General features: G+C 40.1%; 1 protein-coding gene across 1 annotated transcript; it reads right to left on the bottom strand.

The window, feature by feature from the left end:
• Window positions 1–17,371: 17,371 nt before the first annotated feature.
• Window positions 17,372–19,003, bottom strand: LOC109243052 (AT-hook motif nuclear-localized protein 17-like). Its single transcript, XM_019409944.1, has 2 exons — window positions 18,308–19,003; window positions 17,372–18,153 (listed from the first exon to the last, which is right to left on the bottom strand). Exons 1-2 carry the CDS (start codon window positions 18,786–18,788, stop codon window positions 17,651–17,653), a joined length of 984 nt encoding a protein of 327 aa, XP_019265489.1. The 5' UTR covers window positions 18,789–19,003; the 3' UTR covers window positions 17,372–17,650.
• Window positions 19,004–19,470: the final 467 nt, after the last annotated feature.

A 19,470-nucleotide genomic window follows, 5' to 3' on the forward strand; every position in this document is an offset into this window, starting at 1 on the left:
GCGATAATTGAAGTTATTAAGTTAATTATGAGTAGATACGAGTGGTTCGGAGGTGGAAACTAGAGGAAAAGCTGTAATTGAGATTTAGTGGCCTGTGGATCGAGATAAGTGTTGTGTCTAACTTTGATTCAAGGGATTAGGGATCCCCGACTTAATTGCTATGTGAAAATCCATGTATGTGGCATATAGGTGATGTGAAGAGTACCTATGCGCCGCCAGTTTATCTGTTTTGCCTGTTTTCTTCCCGTTCATAATATGTTGTTTCCTGCCTTAACTGCTACATGTTTCACTGGTATTTCCATGCTAAAATTGCTACTTGTTAGACATTGTTTTCATTGACGAAGGTATTAGCTATTCCGTAGTTTCATTGTCTCATATTATGGACTCAAGTCGGCTATCGGTGTTTCATGGTATATTTTGGATTGGTTTCGCTGAATAGTAATTTGAGTGAAGTTTCATAATTGTACAACTTTCCATTTGTTTTAATTTGAGGTTTAAATATTGAGGAGAGTTTTTAGCTAAATTGTGAAATTCTTGTTCTTATTATGTGATTGGTACTGATATGGTGGGATCTAGTTGCACGCAGCAACAGGAGGAATAAGGGTGATATATTGAGGAGTATTAAGGGTGAAATGCTATTATATGGTGGGATCGGGTTGCGCGCTGCAACAGGAGTAATAAGTGTGGTATATTGAGGAGAAATAAGGGTGAATTACTATTATACGCTGGGATCGGGTTGCACGCCGCAACATGATGAATAAGGGTGGATTGATCTAGATTAATAAGGGTGAACATTCATATTGATATTGATTATATGGTGGGATAGGGATGCGCGCCGCATCAGTTTATGTGTTTATCTATCTCTTTTCTACTGTGCAAGTTATTCTGTAGCTTTGCTTTTTCACTTAAGGAATGGTTATAGCTGGGTACTAATGAAATACTGGAGTTCTGTATTCCTTCCTTGCAAGCTACTATTTTATTTTGTTCCGTTCTTCGTTTTGCTTTATTATGCACTATATGCAGGTTATATTGTAAATGCCACGACATAGCCTCGTCACTACCTCGTCGAGGTTAGGCTCGGCACTTACCAGTACATGGGGTCGATTGTACTGATACTGCACTCTGCGCTTTCTGTGCAGATTTTGAAGCTGATAGTGGCTGATTGAGAGATTGGCTTCAGATTTCACAGTTAGGAGACCTAAGGCAGTCATGTTGGCGTCCGCAGGCCCTGGCGTCCCCTTCTACATCTCTATAGTACTATTTTATTTATTTCCAAAAAAGATGTAATTTCTTTCAGACCGATATGTGTACTAAATCATAGTATGTTCGTGGATTTTGACATCGAATTCTGGGTAGTAATATCAATGTTATTGGTAATAGTATAAGGATAAAAAGGTTATTTACTTACTTCCACATTTAATTCTACCTATTCTAGCTTGTTAAATTTTAATCGATGAAATGTAAAGGAAAATGGTCAGTAAAACTCTAACATTGGCTTGCCTAGTGAGTGTGATGTTAGGCGCCATCACAGTCCCGTTGGTGGGAATTTCGGGTCGTGTCAGACTGTTATTTAAGTTGGTTGAGTTGCATATTTACTTTGGGACTACGGAACGGTATTCCAGGAGTCCCCCTTGCACATTTACATCTGGGACTATGGGACAGTATCCCGAGAGATCCCCTGTTGCTATTACTGTGTTCTGAGCTGTTGGCTTTTATTGAATTCTATTGATGTTAGATTTCCGTATTTATTTCATTGTAATATTTCTTTCTAGCTTATTTCATTATATTTAAACCAATAGGGCCCCGACCTGATCTCATCACTACTCGACCGAGGTTAGGCTTGGCACTTACTGGGCACCGTTGTGGTGTACTCATACCCTTTCCTGCACATGTTTTTTTTGTGCAGATCCAGGTATCGCGTATCAGCCACATTACCAGTGAGACGAGCCAGCTGTAGAGACTTCAAGGTATATCTTCTGCGTCTGCAGACCTCGAAGTCCCTATCTATTCCACCCCATGTCAAACACTTCTTGTATTTTCTTCTTTTATTAGACTCTGGAGTATGGGAGTACTATTTCTTTCTTTAGCTTGTGACTTATGACATTCTGGGTTTTGGGAGAGTTTATATACTTTTCAAAAGTGATTATTGTATATGCCGAACGGCATCTCATTTCCTTGTTTAAATTTACTTGTTAGTTGATAGCTTTTATGTTTTCGTTCCTTTTTCCGCAAATGTTAGGCTTACCTAGTTGTAGAGACTAGGTGTCGTCACGACGGTTCACGGAGGGAGAACTTGGGTTGTGACAAGTTGGTATCAGAGCTCTGGGTTCATAGGAGTCGTGAGTCACAAGCCGGTTTATTAGAATCTCGCAGATCGGTACGGAGACGTTTGTACTTATCTTCGGGAGGCTATGGAACTGCTAGGAAAATTCCACTTCATTTGATTCCTTGTTGTGCGAGATTATTGACTTCGAAATTCGGAACTTATATCTTCAATTCTTTCATAGATGGTGAGGACACGTGCTACTGGAGATGACGAGGCACCCGCGCCCCTTACTAGAACCGCGAGAGGCCGGGGCCGATGTAGAGGCCGAGGACGCACACGTGGTGCAGCTAGATCACCCGAGCAAGCTGCTACAGAGGAGCCACCAGCAGCTCCAGTCAGCGCACAGGCACCTGATACGCCTACTATCAATGCTCCAGCTCTTCAGGAGACCCTTGCACAGTTCATGAGCATGTACAACACTTTAGCTCAGGCAGGGTTGATTCCCTTTGGTGCATCCACATCTCAGGCTATGGGAGGAGCACAAACTCCTGCCGCCTCCACACCAGAGCTGCGGGTTCAGGTTGGTCAGATTCCAGAGGTTATATCGGTACCACCTGTAGCCCCAGTTCAGCCTAAGGGTAGGGCAGCAGCTTCTGAGGAAGAGCAGCGTAGGCTTGAGAGGTATAAGAAGTACGACCCTCCTATATTCTGTGATCTAGCATCAGAGGATGCTTAGGGATTTCTGGAGGAAAGCCACCGTGTCCTTCGCATTATGGGCATAGCAGAGTCGAGTAAGGTTTCCTTCACTGCCTTTCAGCTTCTAGGAGCAGCCTATCAGTGGTGGCGTACTTTTGAGTTGGACAGTCTGGTTGAGGCAGCTTCCCTTGCATGGACTTAGTTCTCTGATATGTTTTTGAGGGAGTATGTCCCTCAGAGCCTCAAGGACGCATCGCGATTTTGAGCAGTTGCGCTTGGGTACTATGACAGTTTCAGAGTATGCAATCTATTTCAATGACTTGGCTAGACATGCACTGGCCTTGGTTTCTATAGTCTGAGAGAGGTTCTGCCTGTTTATTGAGGGGCTTATTACCAGCATCAGGACTAGCATGGCCCTGGAGTTAGAGATGGATATCGCGTATCAACAAGTGGTGAGTATTGCTAGGAGAGTGGAGGGCATACTTTCTCAGGAAAGGGAAGAGAGAGAGGCCAAGAGGTCTCAAGAGTCGGGCCATTATTCTGGTGCTCGTGCCCCAGTTGTAGTTCCTCATGGTAGGGGTTATGTGAGTTGCACCGTTCATTCAGCTCTTCTAGCCGCCAGTGCTATTCCAGCTCCTCCTAGACCTCAGGAGCCTTATTATGAACCTCCACTATCTAGTGTGCCTCCTACACGGGGTGCTCTCAATGGTCAGCCCAGCAGACCTGGCCCAAGCCAGTCACAGCCACCACGTCCTCCCAGAGCTTGTTTTGAGTGTGACGACACTCGTCATATGGTGAGGGATTGCCCCAAACTTAGGAGGGGTGCACCTCCACTGACTTTTCATCCACAGCGTGCTCCAAAGGGTTCTCAGGCTATGATTACGGCACCAGTTGCCACCCCACCTGCTCAGCCAGCCCGAGGTGGAGGTCGGGGAGGTAAAGGTCGCCCTAGAGGTGGAGGCCATGCCAGATACTATGCTTTCCTGCTCGTACAGAGGCTGTTGCTTCTAATTCTATCATTACAGGTATTGTTCCGGCCTTTCATAGAGATGCATCGGTTCTATTCGATCCAGGCTCCACTTATTCTTATGTGTCATCTTATTTTGCCCCGCATTTGGGCGTATCTCGGTATTCTTTGAGTTCCCATGTTTATGTGTCTACTCTTGTGGGAGATTCTCTTATTGTAGACCGCGTGTATCGATCGTGTTTGATTACTCTTAGTGGTTTTAAGACCAGAGTCGATTTATAATTGCTCAGCATGGTAGATTTTGATGTTATCTTGGGCATGGACTGGTTGTTGCCCCATTATACTATTCTTGATATTCACGCCAAGACCATGACGCTGGCTATGCCAGTTTTACCACGATTAGAGTGGAGGGGCACCTTAAACTACACTCCTAGCGGAGTTATTTCATTTCTTAAAGCTCAACGAATGGTTGAGAAGAGGTGTGACGCGTATCTAGCCTATGTGAGAGATGTCAGTATTGATACCCATACAGTTGATTCAGTCCCAGTAGTGAGGGATTTCCCTGATGTGTTTCCAGCTGATCTTCCGGGCATGTTGCCCAACAGAGATATTGCTTTTGGCATTGATTTGTTGTCGGGCCCTCAGCCCATTTCTATTACTCCTTATCGTATGGCTCCTCCTGAGTTGAAGGAGTTAAAGGAACACTTGCAGAAATTGCTTGATAAGGGCTTCATTCGGCCCAGTGTGCCACCTTGGGGTGCTTCTATCTTGTTTGTAAAGAAAAAGGATGGTTCTATGCGTATGTGCATTGATTATCGCCAGTTAAACAAACTTACAGTGAAGAACCGGTATCCTTTGCCTCATATTGATGACCTATTTGATCAGTTGCAGGGTGCCCGAGTGTTTTCCAAGATTGATTTGCACTCAAGCTATCATCAGCTGAAGATTCGGGAGCTAGATATCTCGAAGGCTGCTTTCAGGACTCGGTATGGTCATTACGAGTTCCCTGTTATGTCATTTGGGCTGACCTACGCCCCAGCAGCATTTATGCCTTTGATGCATAGTGTGTTTCAGCCTTATCTTGACTCATTCGTCATTGTCTTTATCGACGACATTCTCGTGTACACCTGGAGTCAGGAGGATCATGTAGCACCTGAGCACAGTGCTTCAGACCTTGAAAGAAAAGAATTGTATGCAAAGTTCTAAAAATGTGAGTTCTGGTTAGATTCTGTGGCATTCTTGGGTCAGTGGTATCAAGTTACGGGATCAAGGTGGATCCGAAGAAGGTGGAAGCAATACAGAGTTGGCCCAGACCATCCTCAGCCACAGAGATCCGGAGTTTCCTTGGTTTGGCGGGGTATTATCATCGATTTGTAGAGGGATTCTCATCTATTGCAGCACCTATGACCAGGCTGACCCAGAAGGGCGCTCCATTCAGATGGACAGAGGAGTGCGAGTAGAGCTTTCAGAAGCTCAAGACAGCTTTGACTACTGCCTCAGTATTGGTATTGCCTTCAGGTTCGGGGTCTTAACAGTTTATTGTGATGCGTCGTGAGTTGGCCTCGGCGCGGTGTTGATGCAGAGCCGTAGGGTGATTGCCTACGCATCCAGGAAGCTGAAGGTGCATGATAAGAACTATCATGTCCACGACCTTGAGTTAGCTGCTATTTTTCATGCCTTGATGATTTGGAGGCACTATTTGTACGGTGTTCCTTGTGAGATTTATACTAATCACCGGAGTTTGCAGCATCTGTTCAAGCAGAAGGATCTTAATTTGCGTTAGAGGAGGTGGTTAGAGATGCTTAAGGATTATGATATCACCATTTTTACCACCTGGGGAAGGCCAATGTGGTGGCCGATGCTTTGAGTCGCCTGGCTAAGAGTTTGGGGAGTTTAGCTTATCTACCAGCAGCGGAGAGGCACATGGCGTTGGATGTTCAGGCCTTAGCCATCCAGCTTGTGAGATTAGATATTTCTAAGCCTAGTCGAGTATTGGCTTGTGTGGTCTCTCGGTCTTCTCTTCATGATCGTATTAGGGAGCGTCGGTATGATGACCCCTATCTGCTTGTCCTGAAGGACACGCTTCAGCACAGTGATGCTAAAGAGGTTACTATTGGAGATGCTGGTGCATTGAGGATGTAGGGCAGGCTATGTGTGCCTAATGTGGACGATTTGCGTGAGTTGATTCTTCAGGAGGCTCATAGCTCGCGGTACTCTATTCATCCGGGTGCTGCGAAGATGTATTAGAACTTGAGGCAACATTACTAGTGAAGTAGGATGAAGAAAGATATAGTTGAGTATGTTGCTTGGTGCCTAAATTGCCAGATTGTGTTTTTGAGGTCCGTAGCTCATTTAGGCTTGAAATGGCAAATTTTTGGAGTTTTGGGCCAGTGGTGGAATTTTTGATATCGGGGTCGGAATCCGATTCCGGAAGTTGGAAGGATCCGTAGTATTGAATATGACTTGTGTGTGAGATTTGGGGTCAATCGGACGTGATTTGGTTGATTTCGGCATCAATTGTCGAATTTGGAAGTTTCAAGTTCTTTAAGTTTGGATTGGAGGGTGTTTTGTGTTTTTAGCGTTGTTTGATGTCATTTGAGGGCTCGACAAAATTCGTATGATGTTTTAGGAATGGTTGGTATGTTTGGTTGGGGTTCCAGGTTCCTCGGGTGAGTTTTGGGTGCTTAAGGGATTGGTTTGAGACTTAGGATAAAAGGGTGAAGCTGTTGTATCTGGTGTAACCGCGCCTGCGCACATTGGGCCGCAGGTGCAGAGTCATAGAAGCGGCTAAGGAACCGTAGAAGCGGATATGGGCCTTGTCCAGCTGGTTCCGCAGATGCGGTGAGGGGTCCGTAGAAGTAGAGGCGCAAAAGCGTTTAGGGACCGCAGGAGCGGGCTCGCAGGTGCGGCCAGTGCTCGCAGATGCGGTCCCAGCCCACTTAAGTGAATTCCGCACCTGCGACGGAATTTCCGCAGGTGCGGCGGCACTGGTGCGGCGCCGCATGTGCGAAGAAAGGTCCGCAGGTGCGTAGAAAAGAAGTAGTTTTTTTAGATATGAAACAAACAGTGTCCAAAACCTGACATTACTACAATTTTTCAGAATCAAACAAATGTGAAAAATTCATCTAACATTCTAGACAGTGTCCAAAATCTGATGAATATCATGAAACAATGTAGTAAGGATTAAAACAGGTGCAAAATGAATCTAACACTTATAACCACTTAACATCTAGTCAGTAGACGATAACACTTTGGCACTTAGAACTAAGCTTTTCAATTAAGATCTAACAATAGACAAAACATTCAGTTCAAAAGGGGAAAAAATAATCTGATTAATAATCAAACTGAATAATTTTCTGATATCTTCATCCCTACAAACATTCCAGCTAACAACATAGATGATATAACACTTGCCCTATTTTCACCTTCAACCCCTACACCATTTTCATCTACAAACGAACTTGAAGATGGTTCTTCATTGTCAACATTTTCTTCTTGGAATTCATTAAATGCTGTTGTGGCTTCATCATAAGATTTTTAAGACTTGAAGATGCTTCCTTTAAAACATATAACCATAAGAGCACACTCACACCAAAAGTTGTATAATCCGGCCTTTTACCACGAAATACCACATACACCTTCGACGTCGATATATTATCAGCTTGAGATCCATTTCTAAACTCATTGAACGCTGTTATGGCTTCATCATATGATTTGAAGGCCTTGAAAATGTTACCCTTGACACCAGTAACCATAAGGGCACACTGATGCCAAGAGTTGTATAATCCAATCCTCTTACCACGAAATACATAGACTTTTGAAGCTTTGTTCCTCTTCCCGTCCCCCATTCCTTAATCTAACCCTAAGAAAGATAAGAGATGAAGAAGGAGAAAACAAAGATCGAAAAATGGGGGCTGGAAAAGCTTCTTAGGTGAAACACTATATATTAAGTGTTTAGGGTTAGAAAGTGACCAATGCAAGATAAATATCAGTAGTTTAATTTTATACGTATTTCCTCTAGTATATTATGTGTATATTTTAGTGCATTTTATTTAATTGGTATAGTATATGTATATTTTAGTGTATTTCGTTTAATTAGTATAGTATATGTATACGTGCTTTACGGAAAATGATGTAGCATGCATCTTAGGAAACCTAGTGAGAGAGAATTGTGTGAAAAAAATCTGCTAAAGGGTACATATCGAAAACGAGAATGCACAAATATTCATTATGCCCTCAAAAGCCGTGTGAAGTTACCATAATACCCCCATTCTTGACATTTGGGTCATTCTTAGTGTGACCAAATATATTTTTTGATTTTATAATACTACTCATAATAATAATATTTATAGGGTCTTGTAAAATAATATGTAAAATGAGTAATTAATGATAAGGATATAGAAAACATGAAAAAATATATGATCTTCACTTGATTTACTTTAATTATTAAGTAAAAGCAAAATATATTTTTAATATATTGGACGAGTAAAAGTGAACGGAGGGAGTACATACAAACTCGGCATTTGGAAATTTTGCGCAAAGCTAACTTATTAGAATGTTCAAACTTAGTTTTTCAAATCTTTCAAAATTGGAAAACTAGTTTTTAGAGTTTTTGAAAAATTTAGAAACCTATTTTGAAAGAAAATTTAGAAAATTAACCTTTTTAAGAAAAAAGTCTAGTCAATGCTTTTTGCGAAATCACAAAACTGAGTCATAATCTCCTAAACTTTATTTAAGCAAACGCCATCTCCTGTCATTTGGGGAAATTAAAAATACAAATTTTTCAAGTTCTGAAAGATAATATTGCAACACGCTTGTTTGTTGGTGTTGTTTTAGTTTAAAACAAAGTTTTACTTTTCTTTTCTGAAACTGTTCAAATTAGATTAACTTACCCTGCTAGAACATAACTGTATTGGAAAAAATTGAATTTACATATTAAAGAGGTATGAAGATGACATGTCGTGATATATGGACTGGTTAAAGAATTACAACTGGCAAGAAGGCACGAGTTGCAATAGATACGAGCAGAAAGCAAAAGAAGAGGCACGAGCGGAGGCAACGCTCATACCTATTCAAGTCATTTAAGCCCAAGAATCAAAGAGAATGAATCTGACCGTACACGAGAGTCCAGATACAGTATTTAATGAGCATTAAATACCAAAAACGTTAGAGAATCTGTATTAAATGTAATGATTATGTAACGTAGCATTTAATGTCTTTAATGTCTTTAATTGCCCATAATAGCCTTGTTATGACGGAGGCAAAACACATATCTCCAAGGTACCTATAAAACGGAGATAACTGATCAATTGTAAGGACACGAAACACTATCTGAATATACTTTAGTTTACTTGTTTCTCTCTTGATTATATTCTTGCTATCCAAATTGCTTTCTTTTATACATTCTTTCGATTATTAGTAACCCGCGTTCTTCTAAATTATAAGCTTTAATCGAAATTCCATTTTTTGGTTAAACAAATTGGTTCCGTTACCGGGAATCTGATAATCTATTTTTTCTCAACCTTGTCTATTTCGTTAAATCAACGATCATGTCAAATGTTAACGATAACACCTAGGGAAACCAAGGAAACCATCAACTCCAAGGGGACCCAGAAGATGTTCACACTCCGATTCCTTCTCCACAAAGCTCGCCTCGGCGGTCTCGAGAAGGAACTCCTGATGGATCTCATTCAAATGCAAATACTCAATTTAACAACGATGAAGCTATCAATGAAGCCTTGCAGAAGTTGGTCGCTCAACAGGTCAATAAAGCTCTTGATGCTTTTGCCAGCCAATTACCTGCTGCACCATCAACACCAGTTCTAAATACCAACACTTTGGAAAACCCTCGTTCTGGGCTTGTTAATTCTGGTAGTGGTGGAATCCCCAGTGAATCATGAGAGGGAGAACCAGGTAACATAGTTAATTCCGATTTACAAAGTTTAGTTCTAACATTGCAGAAACAGCATAAGGAGCAAAGTGACCGCATAGAGCAAATACCTGGGGTGCCCCCCGTGATCAAAGGGATAGATGTGGATAAATATTCGCAACAACCCTGGAAGACAAGTGCTGCTCCCCTCCCAATTCCAAAGAAATTTAAAATGCCTGAAATTCCAAAATATGATGGAACAACTGATTCACGAGACCACGTGACTGCATTCACAACAGGCGTCAAAGGCAATGACTTGACCAAACAGGAGATTGAATCTGTATTGGTCAAGAAATTCGGTGAAACACTCACTAAGGGTGCATTAACATGGTATTCTCTTTTACCCGAAAATTCTATAAATTCTTTTGCTGAGCTTGCAGATTCTTTCGTCAAAGCACACTCGGGAGCTCAGAAAGTTGAAAAAAGAATGGAGGATATTTTCAAAATCAAGCAAGGGAATTCAGAATTGCTCAGAGAGTTTGTAGACAGATTCCAACGGGGTAGAATGACGTTACCACGCGTACCTGACAATTGGGCAGCTATAGCATTCACAAGTAACTTGAATGAAAAAAGCTCAAAAGCTACGAGGCGACTCAAGGAGAGTCTTCGTGAATTCCCAGCAACGACATGGAATGACGTTTATAGCAGGTATAGCACAAAGCTGAGGATTGAAGAAGATACTATTTTACGACATCAAAAAGAAGAAAAGGTAAGTTCGAGACGGGCAGAAACCGAAAAAAGGTCCGGTAAAAACAGGTACGAGCCATACATGGGACCTGCGGGGAAAGACTCACGGTCAAAGCAGGATAATCAGAGGTACGATCACAGATCGAGGAATAGAGAGTCGGGCTCATCTTCAAGATTTGGGAATGATCGAAGCACACGTGAGTCACGAGATGATGATAGAAACTTAAAGGCAAGGTTTGGTGGTTATAATTTCAATGTGAGCACTTCCAAACTCGTGGCTGTCTTGAGAAGCATGGGAGACAAGGTGCGATGGCCAAAGGAGATGAGATCGAATCCAAACAGGCGAAACCCTGATCATTGGTGCGAATTTCATAATGATCATGGGCATAAAACGGCAGACTGTAGATTCTTGCAAAGTGAAGTTGATCATTTATTAAAGCAGGGGTATCTCACCGAGTTGTTCAGTGAGAAAGGTAAACAAGCATACATGAAGAATAGGCAGGAGCCCCCAAACCACCTTCACCCAAAAGAACCGTCAATGTTATCAGCGGAGGAGAAGAAATCAATGGTGTGACGTATACCGCGGCTAATAAGATTTCCACAGTAACGATTACCCATGGGAAGCGGTTGCGGCATGTTTTAGAAGAAGAAAATATTACATTCGATGATACGGATGCGGATGGCTTATTAACTCCACATAACGACGCACTGGTAATATCTTTACTTATACATGACACTAATGTGAAACGAGTTTTGATTGATCCAGGAAGTTCCGTGAACATTATTTTGTTATGAGTACTACACGAGATGCAAGCAGAGGACAAATTGGTACCAAAAGCGCATACTTTGTCAGGATTTGACAATTCCAGTGTTGTGACGAAAGGAGAAGTGATGCTTACTACATTCCCAGAAGGCGTTGTCAAAGATACAAAGTTTCAAGTAGCGGAGATGGAAATGTCTTACAACATAATTCTCGGGAGGCCATGGATCCACGATATGGATGTTGTTCCATCAACCTTGCATCAAGTCATTAAATTTCCAGCGCCATGGGGAATATGTCAAATCCGTGGAGACCAACAGACATCTAGGAGCATCAATTCCGTGGCAGGTTCAAGTGCGAGAAATGAGGAAAATAGCAATTACAGAATCCAGTTGAGGAAATCATAACATCAACCTCAACTGAACAAGGGCGAACAGATGTGGATTCAATGCTCGATTCCATTCAAGAACCAGAAGAAAATGAAAACATCAAAACAACGATAGAAGAGCTGGAGGCTGTAGTATTGTTTATACACTGGCCAGACAGAAAAGTTTACATAGGAGCCAATCTCAGCCCGGATATGAAGCGTAAGTTGATTGAATTTTTAAAAGCTAACGCAGATTGTTTTGCTTGGTCCCATTCTAATATGACAGGTATACCACCGTAGGTAATGACTCACAAGTTAAATGAAGACTCGTCTCATCCACCTATCAAACAAAAGAAAAGAAAGCAAGGTACTTTCAAAAATCAGGTGATTCAAGATGAGGTGTAAACGTTATTAAAGAATGGGTCTATTCGCTAGGTAAAGTATCCTAATTGGTTAGCTAACACTGTTGTGGTACCTAAAAAGAACGGTAAATGGCGAGTGTGTGTAGACTATACAGATCTTAACAAAGCCTGTCCTAAAGATTCTTTCCCATTACCTCATATAGATCAACTAATTGATGCTAATGCAGGGCATGAGTTGTTAAGTTTTTTAGATACATACTCAGGATATAACCAAATCAAGATGGATCCCGCAGATGAAGAAAAAACTTCGTTTATAACAGACAAGGGGACTTACTGTTACAAGGTAATGCCTTTTGGTCTTAAAAATACAGGTGCAACATACCAAAGACCGGTAACTAAAATGTTTCAAGAACATTTGGAAAAAACTATGGAGGTCTATATAGATGATATGCTCGTATAAACACAGCATTCAGGAGATCATATATCGCATTTGTCTGAGACGTTTAAAATTATGCGAAAATTTAATATGAAATTGAATCTTGAAAAATGTGCATTTGGTGTTGCATTAGGTAAGTTTTTGGGTTTTCTTGTTTCTAATCGTGGTATTGAAGTAAATCCCGCGCAGATTAAGGCCATAGAAGAATTCCTGACATACTTACAAGTAAAAAAGAAGTGCAGAGGCTAACGGGAAGAATTGCAGCATTTGGAAGATTTATTTCTAAATCATCTGAAAAGTGCTTTAAATTCTTTTCAGCTCTTAAAACACAAGATCATTTTGAATGGAATGAAAAATGTCAACAAGCACTCAGAAGTTTGAAAATGTACTTATCAAATCCACCATTGCTTGCAAAACCAAAGGCTGGGGAAAGATTACTCATTTACCTTGCCGTTTCAGAAGTAGCGGTAAGTGCTGTTCTAGTCAGAGAAGACCAAGGTAAACAATCGCCGATCTATTATGTTAGTAAATCTTTGTTAGATGCGGAAACACGGTATCCTCAATTAGAAAAGCTTGCACTTGCATTGATCATGGCATCTAGGAAAATAAGACCTTACTTTCAGTGTCATTCTATTACTGTAGTAACTGTTTATCCCTTACGTAATATACTACATAAGCATGAGTTATCAGGTAGGTTGGCTAAGTGGGCTATAGAATTAAGTGAGTATGAAATCACGTACCAACCTAGAACTGCTATAAAATCTCAAGAGTTAGCTGATTTCGTGGCTGATTTTAGCCAGGGGATGCAATTAGAAGTAGAAAAAGAATTACAGGTGTTCAATGGAGCTAACCCAGGAACTTGGACTCTATTCACTGACGGTTCATCTAATGTAAAAGGTGCAGGTTTAGGGATTGTTTTGGTACCACCTACGGGTGAAACCATTCGACAAGCTATCAAATGCCATTCTATAATTAACAATGAGGCAGAGTATGAGGCTGTGATTGCAGGTTTAGAATTGGCACGAGAACTTGGCATAAATCAGATTATAATCAAAAGCGATTCACAATTTGTGGTTAATCAAATGCTGAGACTTATACAGCCAGGGAAGCAAGAATGCAACAGTATTTAGAAAAGGTACGGGAATTGATAAAGCAATTTCAAACCTGGAAAGTTACACAAATATCAAGGGATGAAAATGTTGAAGCGGACGCCTTAGCTAATCTCGCATTTGCGGCTGACGTGATAAGTGATGCAAACGCCTCAGTTATTCATTTATTTCATTCAGTTCTAGACCCCGACAAGAATGAGGTAAACTTTAATATTAACTTGGGATTGGAGGAACGAGATTATTACTTTTTTGCAGTATGGTACCGTCCCTGATGATAAGAAAAAAGCTCATGCGCTCCGAAAAAAGGGTGCTCGGTACTGCTTAAAGCAAGGCAATCTATATCGTAAAATGTTCGGTGGTCCCTTAGCCAGATGCCTCAAACCTGCTCAAACGGAGTACGTAATGAGAGAAATACACGAGGGGCATTGTGGGAATCATGCCGGAGGAAGATCATTGGTAAGAACCCTAATTAGGGCAGGGTATTATTGGCCTAAAATGGAAGAAGAAGCAGAAAGTTTTGTGGCTAAATGCGATAAATGTCAAAGGTATGGTAACAATATGCATAGAGCTGCGGAATTATTACATCCAGTCATCACACCGTGGTCATTTATGAAATGGGGAATGGATATCGTGGGTCCATTACCACAAGCAAAAGGACAGGTAAAATTTTTGCTCGTACTCACTGATTATTTTACTAAATGGGTAGAGGCAGGAGCATTCAAACAGGTGCGAGAAAAGGAAGTTAAAGATTTCATTTGGCAGAATATCATATGCCGATTTGGTGTACCAAAGGAGATCGTGTGTGATAGTTGCCCTCAGTTTATAGGAGCTCAAATCACGAAATTTTTTCAAAGTTGGCAGATTAAAAGGATTACGTCTACACCTTATCATCCGGTGGGTAATGGGCAAGCAGAATCAACAAATAAAGTCATTATTAATAATTTAAAGAAGCGTTTAGAAGAATCAAAAGGAAATTGGCCAGAAGTGCTACCTGGTGTTTTATGGGCATATCGCACAACAACAAAAACAAGTACAGGAGAAACACCATTTTCATTGGTTTATGGAGCAGTAGCTTTAATTCCTGTTGAGATAGGAGAGCCAAGCACAAGGTTTATGCATGCAACAGAAGAGTCTAATGACGAGGAAATGTGTATAAATCTTGATTTTCTTGAAGGAAGGAAGAGAAGCAGCACTAATAAGAGTGGCAGCACAGAAACAGGTCATAGAACGGTACTACAACCGAAAAGCACGCCTCAGATTCTTCAAAATTGGGGACTTCGTGCTTAAAAAGGTTTTTCAATCTACGAAGGCAGCTAACGCAGGAAAATTAAGTCCAACATGGGAAGGACCCTATAGGATTTGTGGTATTGCAGGTAAAGTAGCATATGTGTTGGAAACAATGGATGGCAAGGTACTACCTTCGCATTGGAATGTTGTTCACCTGAAGAGATACTACTTTTAAGGAATACCCACGGTCAGGTATCCATATTTTAAAGTTTAATTTTGAATTTTTAAAATTTTACTAACGATTTTAGATGATAGGCAAAAAGCTAACCCGTGCTAAATGATGAGTCACGACCTGCAAGGCACGAGGAATAATAAACTTTTGGCCTAGGGTTCAATTATTCTGATGAAAATCAAACGGGTTAAGCAGTCTATATCNAAGAGGTATGAAGATGACGTGTCGTGACATATAGACTGGTTAAAGAATTACAACTGGCAAGAAGGAACGAGTTGCAATAGATACGAGCAGAAGGCAAAAGAAGAGGCACGAGCGGAGGCAACGCTCATACCTGTTCAAGTCATTTAAGCCCAAGAATCAAAGAGAATGAATCTGACAGCACACGAGAGTCCAGATACAGTATTTAATAAGCATTAAATACCAAAAACGTTAGAGAATCTGTATTAAATATAATGATTATGTAACATAACATTTAATGTCTTTAATTGCCCATAATAGCCTTGTTATGACGGAGGCAAAACACATATCTCCAAGGTACCTATAAAAGGGAGATAACTAATCAATTGTAAGGACATGAAACACTATCTGAGTATACTTTGGTTTACTTGTTTCTCTCTTGATTATATTCTTGCTATCCAAATTGCTTTGTTTTATACATTCTTTCGATTATCAGTAACCCACGTTCTTCTAAATTATAAGCTTCAATCGAAATTTCATTTTTTGGTTAAACAATAACGTTATTATTATGTATGCAAACATTAGATATCAAGAATACATGTATACGAGATGAGTGTAAAATGCAAATATAATCAAATAAACCATGCACATGCAGTGAGTATAAAAAGGAGAACAACAGATAGTGCGTAAAGTGCACATCAACTTTACGATGCAAAAATAGTTCAAAAAATAGCAAGAAGTGTGAGCAAAACAACAGAAACCAATTGGACCAAAAATGGAAAAACTTGAAGAAAAAGCTCTTCTATCAAGAAACCATCTTTATATTTTCCCAATCTTCTTTGGTCATTTCAATAAAAAAGGAGATAAGAACCCCAGACAAAGAGACAAACCCAAGTACTGTTTATAATCAGAGAGAATAGTTAAAGTGTTGAGATGAGGTGAATATTTGAAAGAAAGGTTTCATTTCATCAAATTGGATAAAAGCAAATGCATTCAGAGAAAATCAGCAAGGTTACCTACCCCTTCTATTTCCAACCCCAACATACGCACTTATACCAATGTATGTACTCTGTACTAAAAAGACCTGCACTGTGGCATTACCCTAGCCACAACTTTTTTTGCCAAAGTATGAGTCTTTTTCCTAATTTCAATTTTATTCCAACCACAAACCATCAATTGTTTTCCCAAAGTAGAGTCTTTTTCCTACCTTCAATATTATTCCAACTACAAACCAAGCGACGTATCTCGTGTTAACATAAGAATCGGGTTAAAGGACTACATTTTAAGGTGTATTCCCCCTATTTCAATTTAGAAAAGTTAGTTTGATTCGATACGGAATTTTAATAAAAAACTTTAAAAACTTGTAATTTTAAAAGCTTTATGACATGATATTTATATAGTTATAAAAGTTTCATATTAAGTGTAAAATGAAGACTTTATAGTTGAATTAATTTCAAATTTAAAAATATATCATTTCTAAGTTGAAACAAATGGAATATAATGTAAACAGCCTATAATACAAGTATTTTAGTCTACTTTCACGATTCAAAATCGTAACCTATATCACACGAAGATAACGAAGTTATTGCTCCAAAATTTCCCATTCATCTCAACCAAAAACCAAACCAAGAAGTTAAGGCTTAGCTCAGCTTAGGCATTAAATTCAGAAGAATCCAACCAGAAGTGAAGGGAAAAGTCCAGTATCATCTTTAATTCCACTTGCTACTTACTGCTGCAGAAACTGTAAAGCAAATGCCAGAAATGAAAAGAAAAAAAAAATATCACCCCTTCGTCATCAAATGTCAGCAATACTGCAGACATGACTATCTTCCCAAACTTCTAAGCAACTCCATCCCAACTTGTTCCCACTTCACTCTTTGGTGCCTTTTGAAGCGTTTAGCTTTTTATTTTGAAGCTTAATGTTTTTCATTCATAGGAGTAATTTTCACTAATAACTAATTTTTTTACACCATCAAATTAACCTACAACAGTAATTCTTACCATCGACTTGAAATGATAACCTAATAACTTGCTACGGCCGATTAAATAGACAAAGTATACATAGACCTTGCCTCTATCTTTGGGGGTAGAAGAGAATGAACATGATTAATCGGCCAAATGCTAAACAATGTTTAAGAGGTAAGAGAGATAAATAAGACATGAAATATCAGTGCCAAATGTTCATTGCTAATGTCAACAAGATTACTACTGTAGTGGCAAAAACAGTTCCCTTCACCCTACAAATAAACAACAAAAAGGTGCTAAGCCAGTACATTTTTAATTAACATAAAAGTACAAAATCTAAAGTCAACTAAATAAACTAAGCAAAGCCAAAAACAAAAACAAAGAAAATCCAAAATCAAAAGTAGCGTTAGTGAAACAAATATGACAAAAGATACCACACATTCCAAGAACATGAACAAACCGTATCTTCAATAAGGTGGTGGAGGAGGTGGTGGTTGTCTAGCAGTAGGTGCCCAAATCACATCCGACGGCAAATGACAACTATACATAGACATCCCACAAGATTCCGGCGCCGTCGTTGGCGGTGGATGCCCACTGTCTCCTCCCCCGGAAACCGCCGGCTGCGGCGGCGATTGATGGCTGCCACCCTCATTTCCACCACCAGAATTCCTAGCTAATTCCTCCTCAACAGGCAACTTATGAAAAGTTGGGCTGTTAAAAGTGGCAGCGACTAAGTACACTGTTCCTGCTGTTACAAGTGGCCCAACTACACCCCCACCCACCACTTGACCTTGTGGACCCGCCAATGAAATCGTGAACCCATTTGCTATCCCATTGTTATTTGATGGAACACTTACGTTTGGTTGAACAATTGTTGCTGAAATTGAGAGTATATCAAATCTACCATGAAAAGTTACAGTTGAAACTGGTGTTGTGGAAGGTTGCCTTAGAGTAACATTTGTAACAGTACCTGAACCATTGAAAATACAAAGACGCCATATTCAAGGGATTTTTTTTGCTGAAAAATAAAGTAGGCACTAAGTGACTAGTTATATTCAAGGGATTTTTTTGGCCAAATTGAAAGTAAAGTACGTACTAAGTGACTAGTTATATTAAATAAGTACCTGAACCGTTGAGAACGCAGAGGCCCATATTCCGTTTTCTGCAAAATTTTGTGATAGAGTTGATTATATCAACACCAATTGGAATTTCAAGAATATAAGGGCTCATAGATGGTTCAGCATCACGTGTAATGATGACCGGGGGTTTAGGTCTGTTTTTGGAACCGGGAGGACGGCCACGTGGACGGCGGACAACTTCGATGGTAGCACCGTCGGAGGAAGGCGGTGGTGGTGGAGGAGGCGGAGGTGCTACGGTGGAAACAGGTTGCGGGGTTAAAGCGTCGTTTTTGTCCGCCGTAGTACTGTCGGCTTCTTCAGAATTTTGGCATTCGCGAGAGACTTGAAAAGATTGGTGGTGAAAATGGTGGTGAGAAGGATTTTGCTGAAAGTTTTGAGGATGATGAAGTTTACCAAACATACTGTTTCTACTACTATTACTAGAATGATCTTTCTTTTCTTCTAGTTGTACATATTCTCCTTTCATTTTCTTATTGAAAAAACTCTATATAGTAGTATTATTTTAAATAACTACAAAAATGAAAAAGATAGTGTAGGAGTAGGATGATTGGATTTGTAGGTACGGGCATCCAATAATAAAAGAACAATAAAGAAACCCCAGCAGCGTCCAATTTATGAACAGATAAGGAAAAAAGGATAGAGATAAATGAAAGAGAAATGGAGTTTTGGAATTTTCCTTCAAAGGGTAATAAATGAATATAATAGTAGAACTGATAGAAGAAGTAGAGAGTGATGGGAGGGGGGTGGGGTGGGGTGGGGTGAGGTGGGTGAGCTTGGAAACTAAGTAAAGACTAATGGCGCCGCTGGTTGAAGGCAAAGTGTAGGCTCCACGTGGTTTTTTTGTATACTAAATAATACTTCCTACGTTTCAATTTATCTTAACCTATTTTTTTTTAGTCCGTGCCAAAAAGAATTACCTCTTTCCCTATTTGAAAATAATTTACCTTTATGCAATAATTTATAGGCACACAAAATATATGTGCTTCATTTTACACCACAAGTTCATAAGTCTTTTCTCTTTTTTTAAACTTCGTGCCCAATCAAACGAGTTCACATAAATTGAAACGATGGAAGTGGTATAGAGAGTGGGTATTGATTTGGTTTAGCTTAAACTTCTACTCACCGCCATTCTTTTCAAAATTTTCTAT

Source organism: Nicotiana attenuata, unplaced genomic scaffold, assembly GCF_001879085.1.
Source record: "Nicotiana attenuata strain UT unplaced genomic scaffold, NIATTr2, whole genome shotgun sequence".
Taxonomy (NCBI): Eukaryota; Viridiplantae; Streptophyta; class Magnoliopsida; order Solanales; family Solanaceae; genus Nicotiana; species Nicotiana attenuata.